The sequence below is a fragment of the Stomoxys calcitrans genome, chromosome 2, assembly GCF_963082655.1.
Source record: "Stomoxys calcitrans chromosome 2, idStoCalc2.1, whole genome shotgun sequence".
Taxonomy (NCBI): Eukaryota; Metazoa; Arthropoda; class Insecta; order Diptera; family Muscidae; genus Stomoxys; species Stomoxys calcitrans.
The window spans coordinates 52555290-52571333 of NC_081553.1; the positions used below are offsets into that span (position 1 = coordinate 52555290).

Here is a 16044-nt window from a genome sequence, read left to right on the forward strand (position 1 = left end):
TAATATATACCTCCCTATGTACCGATATCCCGAAATGACTTCTTGAGACCAAAATAGTTCAAATGCAAACTCAGTTAATAAGGGTATATTTTTAATGGAATTCATGGTGGTGGGTTCCCAAGATTCGGCCCGGCCGAACACACTTTTTTTATACCCTCAACCTTAGGATGGGGGATATACTAATTTCGTCATTCCGTTTGTAACATCTCGAAATATGCATCTAAGACCCAATAAAGTATAGGTCGGTTGGGATTGTACATGGGCCAAATCGGTTTATGTTTTGATATAGCTGACGTATAAACCGATCTTGGGTCTTGACTTCTTGAGCTTCTAGAAGAATTCTTAACCTTTTTGGCTGAAATTGTGCACGTGTTGTTTTGGTATCACTTCCAACAACTGTGCAAAGTATGGTTGAAATCGGTTGATAACCTGAAATTGCTGCTGACCCAAGGGTCTTGACTTCTAGAGGGCGCAATTCTTATCTAATATGGTTGAAATTTTGCATACGACGTTTTGGTATGATTTTCAACAATTGTGCCAAGTATGATCTAAATCGGTATATAACCTGATATGGCTACAGCATAAACCGATCTTGGGTCTTGACTTCTTAAGCTTCTAGAGGGCGCAATTCCGATTAGGTCGAAATTTTGCGAGAAATGTTTAATTTCAACTTCCAACAACTGTGTCAAGTATGGTCTTAATCAGTCCATATATAGCTCCCGTATAAACCGATCCCCCGATTATACTTCATGGGCTTCTAGAGGGCGCAATTCTTACCCATTATGGTTGAAATTTTGCATATGTCGTTTTCGAATGATTTCCAACAACTATTCCAATTATGAACTAAATCGGTATATAACCAGATATAAGTGCCATATAAACCGATCTCCCAAATTTACTTTTTGAACCTCTGGAGGGAGCAATTATTACTCGATTTGTCCGAAATTTTGGAGGGGGTGTTTTTCTATTACTCCTAACAACCATGGTGAGTACGGTCCATAGCGGCCAATAACTTGATATAGCTCATATGTATTTGAAAAAGTCATTCAAAGAACTTGATAAATGCGCTCCATGGTGTAGGGTGTATAAGATTCGGCCAGACTGTTTGTTTTAACTGCTTTCATTACTGCACATTAAGCCATTCCAAATTTCATTAGGCTACCTATTTCCTAACTCGAGCTACAATTTTTCGAAGACAGCTCTATTCTTGGGTATTTTTCTACCCATTCGTCGTTAATGGGTTTATCCCGCCTTTTTATTAGTTTTTAACTCTTACCTTTGCAATTGCTGCCATCTATGCATTGCATATAAGTAAAATTAAACAACATTTTCGGGTTCTTGTATTAACGCCCATGTTTTTTATGGAAAATTATAATATCATCTTATTAAAATTCTTTTCTTTTTGCTACAAAAACAATGGGTTACATTTTTTGCTATAAGTATGTCTAAGATATACTCAAGAGTGTATATTTTCACATAATTAAATTTTGTATAAATTAAAAAAAAAATTTTACCAAAAGGAAAATAATTATGTTGGACACATAGAATTTATATATGCATGTGTGTAAGTTGGTAAAGTAGTGTTTGTGGTGGTGGTGGCGCTTGTGTTGTAAACTAAAAAATATAATCACTTTTGTTTTTCTTTTCTTGCAGTATGATCTATTAAGAATCTTTTGTGAAAATGAATGATTTATAAAATGAATTTACTTAAATTTTAGTAAATAATAAAAAAAAGGTTGCATGACTTCAAGAACCCTTTAGCCAGTCTATGGGAGGATTCTGCACATTCTTATTTAAAGGTGTCTCCTTAACTATCACTGTGAACCATTTTGGTAAGTATCTCGAAAACGTTTCTGTATTAACTGGTAAGCATTGTAGACTCTGTAAAGAAAGGAAAGAAATAAAGATTAATAAGTTGTGATAATACCGTCCTACAGTAAATAATAAATTGCAATTGAAAATATTTTAATTATTTTTCGCAACGCCTTAGAATATGCTTTAATTTTGTGCGGTTAAGATTCCTTTAGTGTAATACCTAACCTAACATATTGTTGTGTCGCTGCATAATTTTTATACCCTCCACCATAGGATGGGGGTATACTAATTTCGTCATTCTGTTTGTAACACCTCGAAATATGCGTCTGAGACACCATAAAGTATATATATTTTTGATCGTCATGACATTTTAAGTCGATCTAGCCATGTCCGTCCGTCTGTCGAAAGCACGCTAACTTTCAAAGGAGTAAAGCTAGCCTCGTGAAATTTTGCACAAATACTTTTTATTAGTGTAGGTCGGTTGGGAATGTAAATGGGCCAAATCGGTCCATGTTTTGATATAGCTGCCATATGAACGGATCTTGGGTCTTGACTTCTTGAGCCTCTAGAGGGCGCAATTCTCATCCAATTTGACTGAAAATTTGCACGTGATATTTTGGTATCACTTCAAACAACTGTGTTAGGTATGCTTCAAATCGGTTCATAATCTGGTATAGCTGTCATATAAACCGATCTTTGATCTGGACTTCTTGAGCCAATAGAGAGAGCAATCCTCATCTGATTTAGCTGAAAATTTGCATGAAGTGTTTTCTTATGATTTCCAATAACTGTGCTAAGTATGGCGCAAATAACTTGATATAGCTGCCATATAACTTGATATGCATAACTTGATATAGCTGCCATATAAACCGATTATGGGTCTTGACTTTTTGAGCCTCTAGAGGGCGCAATTCTCATCCGATTTGGAAGAAATTTTGTACAACGGCTTCTCTCATGAAATTCAACATACGTGTCTAATATGGTCTGAATCGATCAATAGCTTGATACAGCTCCCATATAAACCGATCTCCCGATTTTGCTTCTTGAGCCCCTACAAGGCGCAATTCTTAACCGAATGAACTGAAATATTATCCCAATTGTCTTCATGGCACATATCTTTAAATGCAATCACTCTGCTTATATATATTAGGAACAGTGTCAAAAGGTCCCCAAAGTTGGGCTATATCTCTACCACTGGTTATAATGTCTCCCTATCTCCTGTCTTCAACATTGATGGATTTTATGACGCTAATCATTGGACCTCATAACAATCTTTGAGGTCATAGTCAAAAGTAACTAATGTGGACGATATTTTCAACTACATAATGTAGTTTGAGGACATCGCCAAAAGATCCCCAAAGTGAATGATAGTTACGACACATATTTTGGGGACATTGTCAGAACGTCCCCAAAATGAAGCGATGTCTCTGCCACTTTTACCGCTTCCTTCACTTTATTTCCTTAACTCTGTATAAAATCAATCACATTACGTACTTTGAGGACATCTGCAAAAATTCCTCAAAGTAAATGATATTTCCGATACTGGTTATAACCTATTCCTATCCCCTGTCTTCAACAATGATGATGTTTATAACGCTTGTCATTGGATACGATCACCATTATTACATACTTTGGGGTCATCGCCCAAAAGTAACTCAAGAGGACGATATTTTCATCTACATTACTTACTTTGAGGACATCGCCAAAAGATCCCCAAAACGAGTGTTGGTAACGATCCTGGTTATAATATTTAAGATAGACCTTTATGGCGCTAATCATTGTATACAATCACCTCACTTGAAGTTGGATGCGACCAGCTTTTCGATATACTTTGAGGACATAGCCGAAAAGTCCCCAAAGTAGGGTGATACCTTTGACACTGTTGATCAACATCTTCCTATACTCTAACTTACTTTCTTTGCTGTTTTTATGCTACTCATACATACATACGTCATCAATATCAACTTACTTTTCTTTCGCCGCCTTGAATGACTTCTTGCGGGGCTTTTTGCTGATGGCATCTTGATTGTCGGCAGGCAGGGGCAAATCATTAGGAGATATCATCGTTAAATTATCTGTTAATTAAAATCATACACCAGATTTACAAATATTAGTGCTAATTAAAATGGGAATATTTCACAACAACTCCTAACCTGGATGGCAGAAGAAGGCTATCGAATGACGTCCGCGGGAACGTAAATGCTCTTGTTCGGGTACAACAACACGATGGGGCTGAAATTAAAAAACAATAAAAATACAAATTAATTTCTTTTTTTTTTGTTTATATAGCCTCCATACTCACCAATGCTGCATATTTATTTTGTGTCCATATGGACAATATCTCGCCACAATTTACTAAAATTGCCCCAGGCAAATGGCCAACCCTATGCCATTTATCGCTGCCGGGTAATTGCACCTCCAGCCCACCTTCTGAGTCCTGTGAGAGTAGTGTGAATGTTCCATAATCTGTGTGAGCACCGCAATGTATAACCTCGCCATTGGGCAAATGTCTTTCTGTGGTCTCCGAATTCTTCAAGGCCTCACCATCCAACTCATTGTAATCATCACGTGGATTATATTCTGGGCGAAAATCGGGCTGATTGGAGACACAACGTTGATAGCTGTATTTACAACGTCCCTTAACAAAGGCATTTTTACTGTTCTCATCATCTTCCACTATGGGAGGATAGTATAAAAGACGCAGAGTGGTCTCATTATCATGATCCCCAGACAACATGTGCGAATGTTTTTCCACAAAAAATGTCTGTGGAATATCCAAGGATATGGCCAAGGCCTGCAAAACGAAACGAGCCAAAGCTTTGAAGTCTTCCGCCAATACGGATATGTGATCGGCAAAACCAGGCAATGGCTCCTCGGGGAGATTCTTGGCATTCAGTGTGCAGATATTGAAAGCATGACGTAATTCTGGTGTTTTGCCATCGAAACGTTCAATGCCGGGACTCACATAGCCATGATTGTCATCACCCGAACGTATGTAGTGTTCTTTCACATCTGTGGGTAGATCTACAAAATCGTCTAAGTGATCCCAGGCGGTTTTTAACTAAAAAAAAAGGAGGAGGAATTTAACAAAGGTTAGAAATGATGGGAGAATGAGTTTGCCTACCTTTTCATCGCAAATACCATGATTGACCAAAAGAGCCAAACCCTTTTCTGTGAGTGCTTTGTGTAGTTGATGACCAACGCGTGTGACCACCGATTTTACTGGACATTCTTCGGTACCTATAATAAAAAAGGAAACAATTGGTGAAAATTAGTTGATGGAGAAGAAATATCTCAGGGACATTCTATTAAACTAAAAGCTAGTGTCTGATGGAAAGTAGACAAAAGTTCACCATACTTTTTCAAAAAAATATTTTTTTATAGAAAAGAGTTTACTACTAATGTTTTCATAGAAAAAGATTTTTATGAAATTTTTCGTAGTTAAAAATATCTTCATAAAATTTTTCGTTAAAAAAGTTCCTTATGAATTTTGTCAGGTAAAATTTCTTATGAATTTTACAAAGAAAAAAGTCCCTTGAACTTTTTCTATGAGAAAAATCATAGTAAACTTTTCGTGTGAGAAAGTTTATTGTAAGATTTCTCATAATAAAATTCAGTTATTAGTTTAAGGAGAACTTTTTTATAGAAAGAAGTTCATTATGAACTTTTTCATAGAAAAAAGTTCATTATGAATTTTTTCATAGAAAAAAGTTCATTATGAACTTTTTCATAGAAAAAAGTTCATTATGAACTTTTTCATAGAAAAAAGTTCATTGTGAACTTTTTCATAGAAAAAAGTTCATTGTGAACTTTTTCATAGAAAAAAGTTCATTACGAACTTCTTCAAAGAAAAAAGTTCATTTTGAACTTATTCTATAAAAAAGTTCATTATGAACTTTTTCTATAAAAAATGTTAATAATGAACTTTTTTCTACGAAAAAGTTCATAAAAAAACAGTTCACTTTTTCATAGAAAAAAGTTCATTATGAACTTTTGCATAGAAAAAGTTAGTTATGAACTTTTTTCATAGAAAAAGTTAGGTATTAACTTTTTCATAGAAAAAATATTATGATGAACTCTTTCATAAAAAAAGTTCATTATGAACTTTTTCATAGAAAAAAGTTGTTATGAACTTTTTCATAGAAAAAAGTTCATCATGAATTTTTGCATAGAAAAAGTTGGTTATGAACTTTTTCATAGAAAAAAGATTATTATGAACTCTTTTATAGAAAAATTTTCATTATGAACTCTTTTATAGAAAAATGTTTATTATGAACTTTTCATAGAAAACAGTTAATTATGAACTTATTCTTAGAAAACAGTTCATTATGAACTTTTTCATAGAAAACAGTTCATTATGAACTTTTTCATAGAAAACAGTTCATTATGAACTTTTTCATAGAAAACAGTTCATTATGAACTTTTTCATAGAAAACAGTTCATTATGAACTTTTTCATAGAAAACAGTTCATTATGAACTTTTTCATAGAAAACAGTTCATTATGAAATTTTTCATAGAAAACAGTTCATTATGAACTTTTTTATAGAAAACAGTTCATTATGAACTTTTTCATAGAAAACAGTTCATTATGAACTTTTTAATAGAAAAAAGTTCATTATTAACATTTTTTATAGAAAAAGTTCATAATGAACTTTTTTGTAGAATAAGTTCAAAATGAACTTTTTTCTTTGAAGGTGTTCATAATGAACATTTTTAAAGAAAAAATTCATTATGAAGTTTATTATGAACTTTTTCAAAGAAAAAGGATAATTTTAAACTTATAGAAAAAATTTCTTTATAGAAAAAAAATTCATTGTGAACTTTTTCATAAAAAAAAGTTCATTGTAAAAATAGGTTCGGAAAATTGGGCAATAAATGCCGTAACTTTTTCATAGAAAACGTTCATTAAGAACCTTTTTATAGATAAAAGTTCTTTAAAAACTATTTCATGAAAAAAATTCATTGAGAACTATCTCATAGAAAAAAGTTCATAATTAGAAATTAGAAAAAAATTTATTATGAATTTTTTCATAAAAAAATTCTATTTGAACTTATATATATATAGACGTTCTTTATGAACTTTTTCATAGAAAAATGTTCGTTATGAACTTGTTCATAGAAAAAATTCATTATGAACTTTTCTATAAAAAAAGTTCATTATGAACTTTTTCATAGAAAAAAGTTCTTTATGAACTTTTTCATAGAAAAAAGTTCTTTATGAACTTTTTCATAGAAAAAAGTTCTTTATGAATTTTTCATAGAAAAAAGTTCTTTATGAACTTTTTCATAGAAAAAAGTTCTTTATGAACTTTTTCATTGAGAAAAGTTCATTATCAACTTTTTCATAGAAAAAAGCTCATTATGAATTTTTTCATAGAAAATATTTCATTATGAACTTTTTTACAGAAAAAAGTTTATTTTGAACTTTTTAATAGAAAAAGGTTAATTATGAACATTTGTCGTATAAATTATTGGCAATGATCAAAAGAAAAGTCCATATACTAATATAAGCTCGTCCCAAGAAAAGGTTCTCTAAACATACAAACATCGCTTCAATAGAAAAAACTTGAATCAGTTTCACATTTAGTCACATGCTATTGTTGGGAAAGTCTTTTATTAGATATTTTAATGCAAAATATTATAATGTATATGAAAATTACTAATATCATAAAAAGTACATCGATTAAAGTTTCTCTCGAAAGTCCCTCAAATAAAATTCCGACAACAAAGTATTGGGTAATTTGCTATTTATAGCAAAAACACCCATACAAATGCCAGGGAAAATAATGACATGTGTTCTTCACATTCAATTAGGGGGATTTTAGAAAAATTTTCCTTTCGCTAATGATAATAAGAAACAATCACGTTCAGGTGCTTAACTATGAAAGGGCACACCTGATTATGGGATGATATGGCAAATAAGACATCAAATAGAAAAATGATTGAAGGGTACACGAGTAATTTTTTTATTCAACATATCAACAAAAAGAAAAACAGTTTGGGGTTTAAAAACTGAAAGTTTTTTAGCTATGCTGCCAAGGTCACATGTTCCATGAGCTATATTTTTGTTTTTATAATAATAATCTTTTACAAAAAGTTATCAATCGTAATGAATTTATAAATAAATCAATAATTGATTTAAACATTTTTTCATAGGAAAAGGAAAACCATACAATTACAAAACACCACCTCGAGAATTAAAACCATTTTTGCGGTTGATATCTACATTAATTTCACAGCGTCATATTTTGTTTTTTTGCAACGCACATGCAGTTTATGAATTCATTCATAAAAAAAACAACAGAGTGATTGCGATTTGATGGACTGGGGTTAATAGTAAATGAGTGTATTACAAAAACAAAAGCAGCAACAACAACACGCTGGGCAACAAACAGCCTGACTATGACATGAGGTAGTTGTCGAATAAACAAAAAATAAAAACTTTATCATGGAATTATTTTTAAAATATTTGTATTACCAACCAACAACAAAAATAAATCTATACAAGTTCATAAAATTCACAGCAAGGAAAAACATACTCGTGGAAATAACAACTATTCGCCAGGTAATTAGCCTTCTGCTCTCCCCCACCGACCAGCCAGCAGGCAACATTTTAATGAACTATGCGCAAATTAAATTAACTTAAATTCATTATTATGTAATTTTTTTGTTTTGTTTTTTTTTTAGTTGAAACCTAATTAAGAATCAATTTTTCATTATTTATGAATGCCAACAAATAATACAAAAAATTAGGAAAAAATACAACAACTACGATGTAGATCAAAAGTTGCTTACATACGAGTACCTATAATGTAATGCAATTGTTGCCATGTTATAGGACAATAGAGCTCAGTAGCAATGAAGTAAGGTAAATGTGAAAGGAACTAAACAATACAAAATGTGAGTTTAATTTAATCGGTTGTCCCGCCATCATATGCAAAAAGTTTGAACAAGTGTACAATACCATTCATTTCAGGCCCTCCGAAGAATATGATGAAGCTGAGACAACAATATAACAATAAAACAATTCCATTGGTGTATTAAGACATTAGCATGTTGTATTATAACTATTATACGACGACGAACTCTAACCATCAAAAATATGTAATTAGCAAAGCTATAGAATGCCTTCTATTTAATTTTTACTCTAATAATGCAAACCGTTATGGTTATCTTAAAGTTAGTTATGATCATTTTCATAGAAAAAAGTTCATTATGAACTTTTTCATAGAAAAAAGTTCATTATGAACTTTTTCATAGAAAAAAGTTCATTATGAACTTTTTCATAGAAAAAAGTTTATTATGAACTTTTTCATAGAAAAAAGTTCATTATGAACTTTTTCATAGAAAAAAGTTCATTAAGAACTTTTTCATAGAAAAAAGTTCATTAAGAACTTTTTCATAGAAAAAAGTTCATTAAGAACTTTTTCATAGAAAAAAGTTCATTAAGAACTTTTTCATAGAAAAAAGTTCATTATGAACTCTTTCATAGAAAAAAAGTTCGTTATGAACTTTTTCATAGAAAAAAGTTCATTATGAACTTTTTCAGAGAAAAAATTTCATTATGAACTCTTTCATAGAAAAAAATTCATTATGAACTTTTTCATAGTTTGTTATGAACTTTTTCATAGTTTGTTATGAACTTTTTCATAGAAAAAAGTTTATTATGAACTTTTTCATAGAACTTTCTCATAGAAAAAAGATAATTATGAACTTCCTCATAGAAAAAAGTTCATTGTGACCTTTTTCATAGAAAAAAAGTTGGTTATGAGCTTCATCAGCGATATCACAGAAATATGTTAATTTTAACCTCTTTTAAAGAAAATAGTTTATTGTGAACTTTTTCATAGAAAAAAAATTCAGTATGAACTTTTTCACATTAAATAGGTCGCTTAGGATTGTATATGGGCCATATCGGTCCGGGTTTTGATTTATCTGTCATATAAACCGATCTGGATCTAGAATTCTTGAGCCTGTAGGGGATACAATTCTTATTCGATTTGTCTGAAATTTTGCATGAGGTGTTTTGTTATGACTTCCAATAACTGTGCTAAGATAGATCCAAATCGGTTCCTAACCTGAAATAGCTCCCATATAAACCGATCTCGGATTTTGACTTCTTAACTCGCTAGAGAGCGCAATTATTATCCGATTTGGCTGAAATTTTGTACGAAGTGATTTATATGGACTTGCAGCAACTAAGCCAAGTATGTTCCAAATCGGCTCATAACTTGATATAGCTCCTATATCAACCGATCCCGGATATTGTCTTCTTGAGCACTAGAGAGCGCAATTATTATCCGATTTGGCTGAAATTTTACACGAAGTATTTTGTTCGGATTTTCAAAAAGTAAGCCAAGTATGGTCCAAATCCGCCCATAACTTGATATGGCTCCCATATAAACCGATCCCGGATCTTGTGTTCTTGAGCGCTAGAGGGTGCAATTATTATCTAATTTGGCTGATATTTTACAGGAAATATTTTGTTTGGACTTCCAACCACTAAGCCAAATATGGTCTAAATCGGTTTATAACTTAATATAGCTCCTATAAAAACCCATCCTGGATATTGTCTTCTTGAGCACTAGAGGGCGCAATTGTTATTCGATTTGGCTGAAATTTTACACGAAATATTTTGTTTGGGCTTCCAACAACTGAGCCAAGTATGGTCCAAATCAGTTCATAAGTTGATATAGCTCCTATATAAACCGATCCCGGATCTTGTCTTTTTGAGCTCTAGAGGGCGCTATTATTTTCCGATTTGACTGAAATTTTACATGAAGTATTAGTTTGGACTTCCAACAGCTAAGCCAAAAATGATCCAAATCGGTTCATAACTTGATATAGCTCCCATATAAACCGACCTTTTTGGGCCTCTAGAGGGCCCAGTTCATATCCGATTAGGCTGAAATTTTGTACAACGACTTTTTCTGTGACATTAAACATACGTTCTAAATATGGTCTGAATTGGTCCACTACCTAAAATAGCTCTCATATAAACAAATCTGCCGATTTTACTTCTTGAGGCACTATAGGACACAATACTTTTCCGATTTTTATGAAATTTAGCACAATGACTTCTACTTTGGTCTGCAATATTCAAACCAATCGGTATAGCTCCATAGCAATAACATAGCAATTCTTATCCATTACCCATTGTGGAGGGCATAAAAATGATCAGTGATCACTAATCACTCATCAGTGATCACTTTGCAATACTACCTCCTAAAAAAACACCTTAAAGGCTAACAAACTAGCACCTGAAGAGTTTTAAAATAAAATTGCAAAGCCATATTAGTTGTCATTAAGAAAAAAACAAACAAACCTTCAAGAGTTTAAAAAGGTTGTGGAGAGACTTGCAGCAAATGGCAATACAAAGGGAACAAGGGGAGCAGAGTACAAAAAATGAACACATTAAGTGGTGCTCATTCGCTTCGACACTGACACAATAATAATGCAGCACCGACAAGTCCACAACAATCCACAAAATGACATGAACACACCGGCCACCGTTTGAATTGGCAATGGGGCCTCCGTAGCCTTAGCAACACAACAATAGCAAGTAATTCCATTGACAGATAGGTAGAGGCGATAGCCACACTTGTTCATTACAAACACACAATCATGCGCTCACCTACTACTGTTGTCTGGCAACGCGGCGAAGAGAAGGAGAGAGGGAGAAGACAAATGGTGTTAAGATAACAAAATCGCATCATGTCAAGTTGGCAGAAAATGATGGAGATAATAATGAACATGATGATGATGATGATGATAATTATGATGCAGATGGAGATGCTAATGATCATAATCATACCAACAAACACCATCAACGCCATGCAGTGAGTGATTAGCAACCATGTGGTGGGCTTTAATACAAGCCAGAGATGACTTTAGACTTTGTCTACCTAGGCAGTTTGAGGTAATAAAATTTCAAAAGATCTTGTAGTCTAATTAAAATACGATGAAGACGATAATGATGTAAATAAAAGAAAAGCACTGCAGCAGGTGAAGATTCTGAGCATCATTAAAACCGCCAGCACGCCTCAACCCTTAATGATAGTCATCCCTGCCTTTGGTTAGCCTTTAGACTTTTAGCTCGTTGCCATTTTGTAGATAAGATAGAAAAATTTCTAGGAAAAAAAAAATTAACCAAAAAAGAATCTGCAACAAAGAGCCCATGATTATCTGAAAGATAAATAACAGAATACTGACGACTATCTCAGACAAATAGAGACGGAATAAAGAGTTTTTTGAAGCAATTTGTTATTTATTTTCTAGAAAGTGTTTTGAACGCGTGATTGTTTAGATTTCGAATAACTCCATCACATGTTTTGGCTAATAGAATTGCTATGGCCCAAAACCAAAAGCATGTTCAAAACACCTGCTTATATGATAAGTTGGACAAATATTTTTGTCTCAATAATTGAGTGAATCATGTTTTATGAAGAACAGGTGCACAAAATTTCCCCTTTTAACTGCTCTCACTTTCTTTCTTATGGGCAATATAATCAACGATTTTGTTTTTTCTGATCAATCTTTATGTCGGTCCGATTTCGATGGGCTTTAGCTACATTTCTTGGAATATTAACCTTATTTTCTCCCTTCTTTGTTATCACCATCACAATATAGAATGGGCCATAAATTGGCGAAAAACAAAAGCAATGGGTATAAAAATACCATTGCCATATAATTTGGTCAACAGCCCAATTATATGGGAGTGTATATAAATTTCTTGTTCAATGACAAATTAATTGTCTTTCTTTATTTTTCGAAGGCTATTAAGCCAATTGAAAAGCTTTATTACCTTCGCCAGACACAAGTATACATTTCCTTTATTTATGTTTTTTTATTATATATTTGATACATTTTTAAACGAAATTTTGTTTGTTTGGTTTTTTACGAGTTTGGTTTTATGGAATATAAACACGCCATTAGGAATTTTGTTCAAATAAACAAATTAAAAAAAAATTTATTATAAGGGTATTTCGATTCGAAGAAATATGGGGATCCCAATGATATGCTGCAAAAGAGGGGACTAAATATCCCCACGCCAACTTCATGAGGGGAAAAATTTATATTTCAGATAGAATACAGAGTAACTGACACTGAGTGTTATCCAGTTCACACTGGTATATCTGTCAAACTCGTAATGACAACTACATGATATTTGTTTTATTGACAGCTCATTATATGGTTTACAAGCCTCCAAAAGCATTTCCTTTGGATTTTCTTTCAAAATAAAAAAGTTATTTATGATGGAGTTCAAGCGTAATAGTGTGATTGCCTTTTATTGGGCTTGAAAAACACAAAAGGCTTTGTTGTCGAACTCATACACCTCAAAGCGAACAACATGTTTGTATATCGCACCATAACTTGTAATAAGGATACTGGTAGCCAAACGCCATGGTGGTGGCACAAAAAAAAATCTGCCACTTAAACTGAAGTAACGGCAAGTGAAGGCCCGAATTCAACAAAATCTACGCCGTAGTAAATGTAAATAATAAGAAATAGAAATTGACTATTACTAATCGCATAAGAAGTGCTTGTGACAATTATTCTTAAAAAAGTACCAAATGACTCGCAGGGGTACCGTGGTACCAAAAACAAATAAAGCATTTTTGAGGATTCATGCACTTTGTATATTTGGGGTAAACCTGTATTTTTTTTTTTTTTTGAAATGCTATTTGAAGATTTTTTTCAAAACTATTTTTTGTGTTTTTTTACCCCAAGAGGTTGATTTTTGCATGTAGTGTTCTGTTACGACTCCATACAAGTGTGCTAAATACGGTCCAAATCAGTCTATAATCTGATATAGCTTCCATGTAAACAGGTCTCCCCATTTGACTTCTTGAGTCCTTACAAGCTGCAAGTTCTGTCCGATTTGGCTGAAATTTTACATGCGGTGTTCTTTTATGACTTCCAATAACTGTGTTTAGTACGGTCCAAATCAGTCTATAACCTGATATAGTTCCCATGTAAACCGGTCTCTCGATCATCCTTGTTCGGTCCCTAGAAATTTTAATTTTTGCTGAATTGATTGCTTTCGAGTAAACTACAAATGAACCACAAAAAATAATATTAGTGGTCTCGCCAAAGAGAAAGTAGTCAAGAGAATATCTTTGATAAGAGAGCAACTAATATCAGGACAAAAACAAATCCGATTCTCATTTTAACTTTCCTGAGTCATCTTAGTAATTAATATTAAAACACTAATAAACCCCATTTCGTGTTTGTTTTTAGACAAAAATCCCAGCCACATATTTTTTTATCAAATTACGCTTTAAAGTTACAAGAAATAAAAACCCCCTACCATTAATTCCTGGTACTAAATCTATGTGTGGATGTGTTGAGTATGACATATTTTTTTGATGCGCAGTGTAACAGACTTTATATCGGTAACAGTAACAACTGCGGCTGTTGTCTTGCGGTCAATATCAAACGTCATTATGGCAATTCCAGTAATATTTACTACGAATTGCTCTATTTGTTTATCATTATTAGAGTGCACTAAGCGGGCGTGTGGTTGTGTGTAAGTTTGCAAAATCTTGGCGGGTGTTAACATTAACAGTGGCATTTAGCACTTGCGAGCCAATTTAAATAAGTGTGTCGATAATATTTTTGAATATAGCCCATTTTCTTCTAAGTGAAAGTGATGATTTTCAATTTGTAAATTCAAATATTTGCAATTCCCTATTTATCCTCTATCTTGTTTTTATGACGTTCCAAATGTTTAATGTTCAATTTAAAGTGATCTACTATTTCCGTCGCTTCTTTTCCATGCCCCTACCACTCCACTTCGTTGATGTCGATGACTAATAACATTTCATTGATAATTTTAGTATTTTACAATTATTTCGTTTTTTTTTTTTTGGTTTTCGCCCTGCTCTGTTGAAGACTCAGCAACAGCAGCTTTCATTCGAACATGTGCTCATATCGTGTTCTACTTATGAGTGCGGTTTTTTTTTCATTCGCCTTTAAAAAACACATACGAAACTCAAATGAATTTTTATACGCTACTATTTGAATAAGCACGCTTGTTTTAAAGGCCTGTATAGTGTTGTTTGTCTTTCGTGCTTAACTTGAAGATGCATTGGTATTATTCATAGAGTGACTACTTCTAATGGCTCAACTGGTCAGAGGGGTTTTCTAAAGAATTACGAAAGTACATGTCTACGTAGTGTGAAAATATTTCTCCAAGTGAGTAATTTTTCATTGAAAAAAAAGTTATCAAAAGGTTTCATTGAAGCTTGTGTCCAAAAAGGCTTGCCCAAGGTGGGTGATTGATAATGTTTAGCCTTCATTGACTGATGACGTTAAACTTATGAATGGAAATTTATTTTTAACATATTTGAGGAATTCAATAATTAGGCACAAGTTATTGTTTACTCAAGGAGTTAACTACGACATACATATAACATCCGGGAGTTGGGCAATTAGGTTGCGTCAAAATAAATAAAGTACGAAACAAATATTTTATAAATGGATTGGAATAGAAATGGAATTGAATGGAATGGAATGGAATGGAATGGAATGAAATGAAATGAAATGAAATGAAATGAAATGAAATGAAATGAAATAAAATGAAATGAAATGAAATGAAATGAAATGAAATGGAATGGAATGGAATGGAGTGGAATGAAATGAAATGAAATGGAATGAGATGAGATGATATGGAATGAAATGAAATGGGATGAAATGAAATTGAATGAAACGAAATGGAATGAAATGGAACGAAATGAAATGAAATAAAATTGAATGAAATGAAATGGAATGAATGGAAATTTATTTTTAACATATTTGAGGAATTCAATAATTAGGCACAAGTTATTGTTTACTCAAGGAGTTATCTACGACATACATATAACATCCGGGAGTTGGGCAATTAGGTTGCTTCAAAATAAAATAAGTACCAAACAAAAATTTAATAAATGGAATGAAGTGGAATGAAGTAGAATGAAGTGGAATGAATTGGAATGAAATAGAATGAAATGAAACAGAATGAAATGAAATGAAATGGAACGAAATGAAATGAAATATAATGAAGTCGAATAAAATGAAATGAAATTAAATGAAATGATATGAAATGGAATGAAATGATATGAAATGGAATGAAATGAATAAAATAATATATAAAAAATAAAATAAGTACCAAACAAAAATTTAATAAATGGAATGGAATGTTGAGTTGGGCAATTAGGTTGCTTCAAAATAAAATAAGTACCAAATAA

At 32.5% G+C, this 16044-nt stretch overlaps 1 protein-coding gene across 2 annotated transcripts in view; it reads right to left on the reverse strand.

Annotated features, from left to right (window-relative positions):
* Positions 1-1335: 1335 nt before the first annotated feature.
* Positions 1336-16044, reverse strand: part of LOC106082127 (uncharacterized) — a 36799-nt gene continuing 22090 nt past the window's right edge. For both annotated transcript variants that reach the window (XM_013244468.2, XM_013244469.2), the window contains exons 3-7: positions 4940-5055; positions 4118-4876; positions 3969-4047; positions 3785-3890; positions 1336-1881 (exon numbers count right to left, since the gene is read on the reverse strand). In XM_013244468.2, the coding sequence (XP_013099922.2) occupies positions 1815-1881; positions 3785-3890; positions 3969-4047; positions 4118-4876; positions 4940-5055 (1127 nt within the window). In that variant the 3' untranslated portion in view covers positions 1336-1814. The remainder of the gene's footprint in view (positions 1882-3784; positions 3891-3968; positions 4048-4117; positions 4877-4939; positions 5056-16044) is intronic.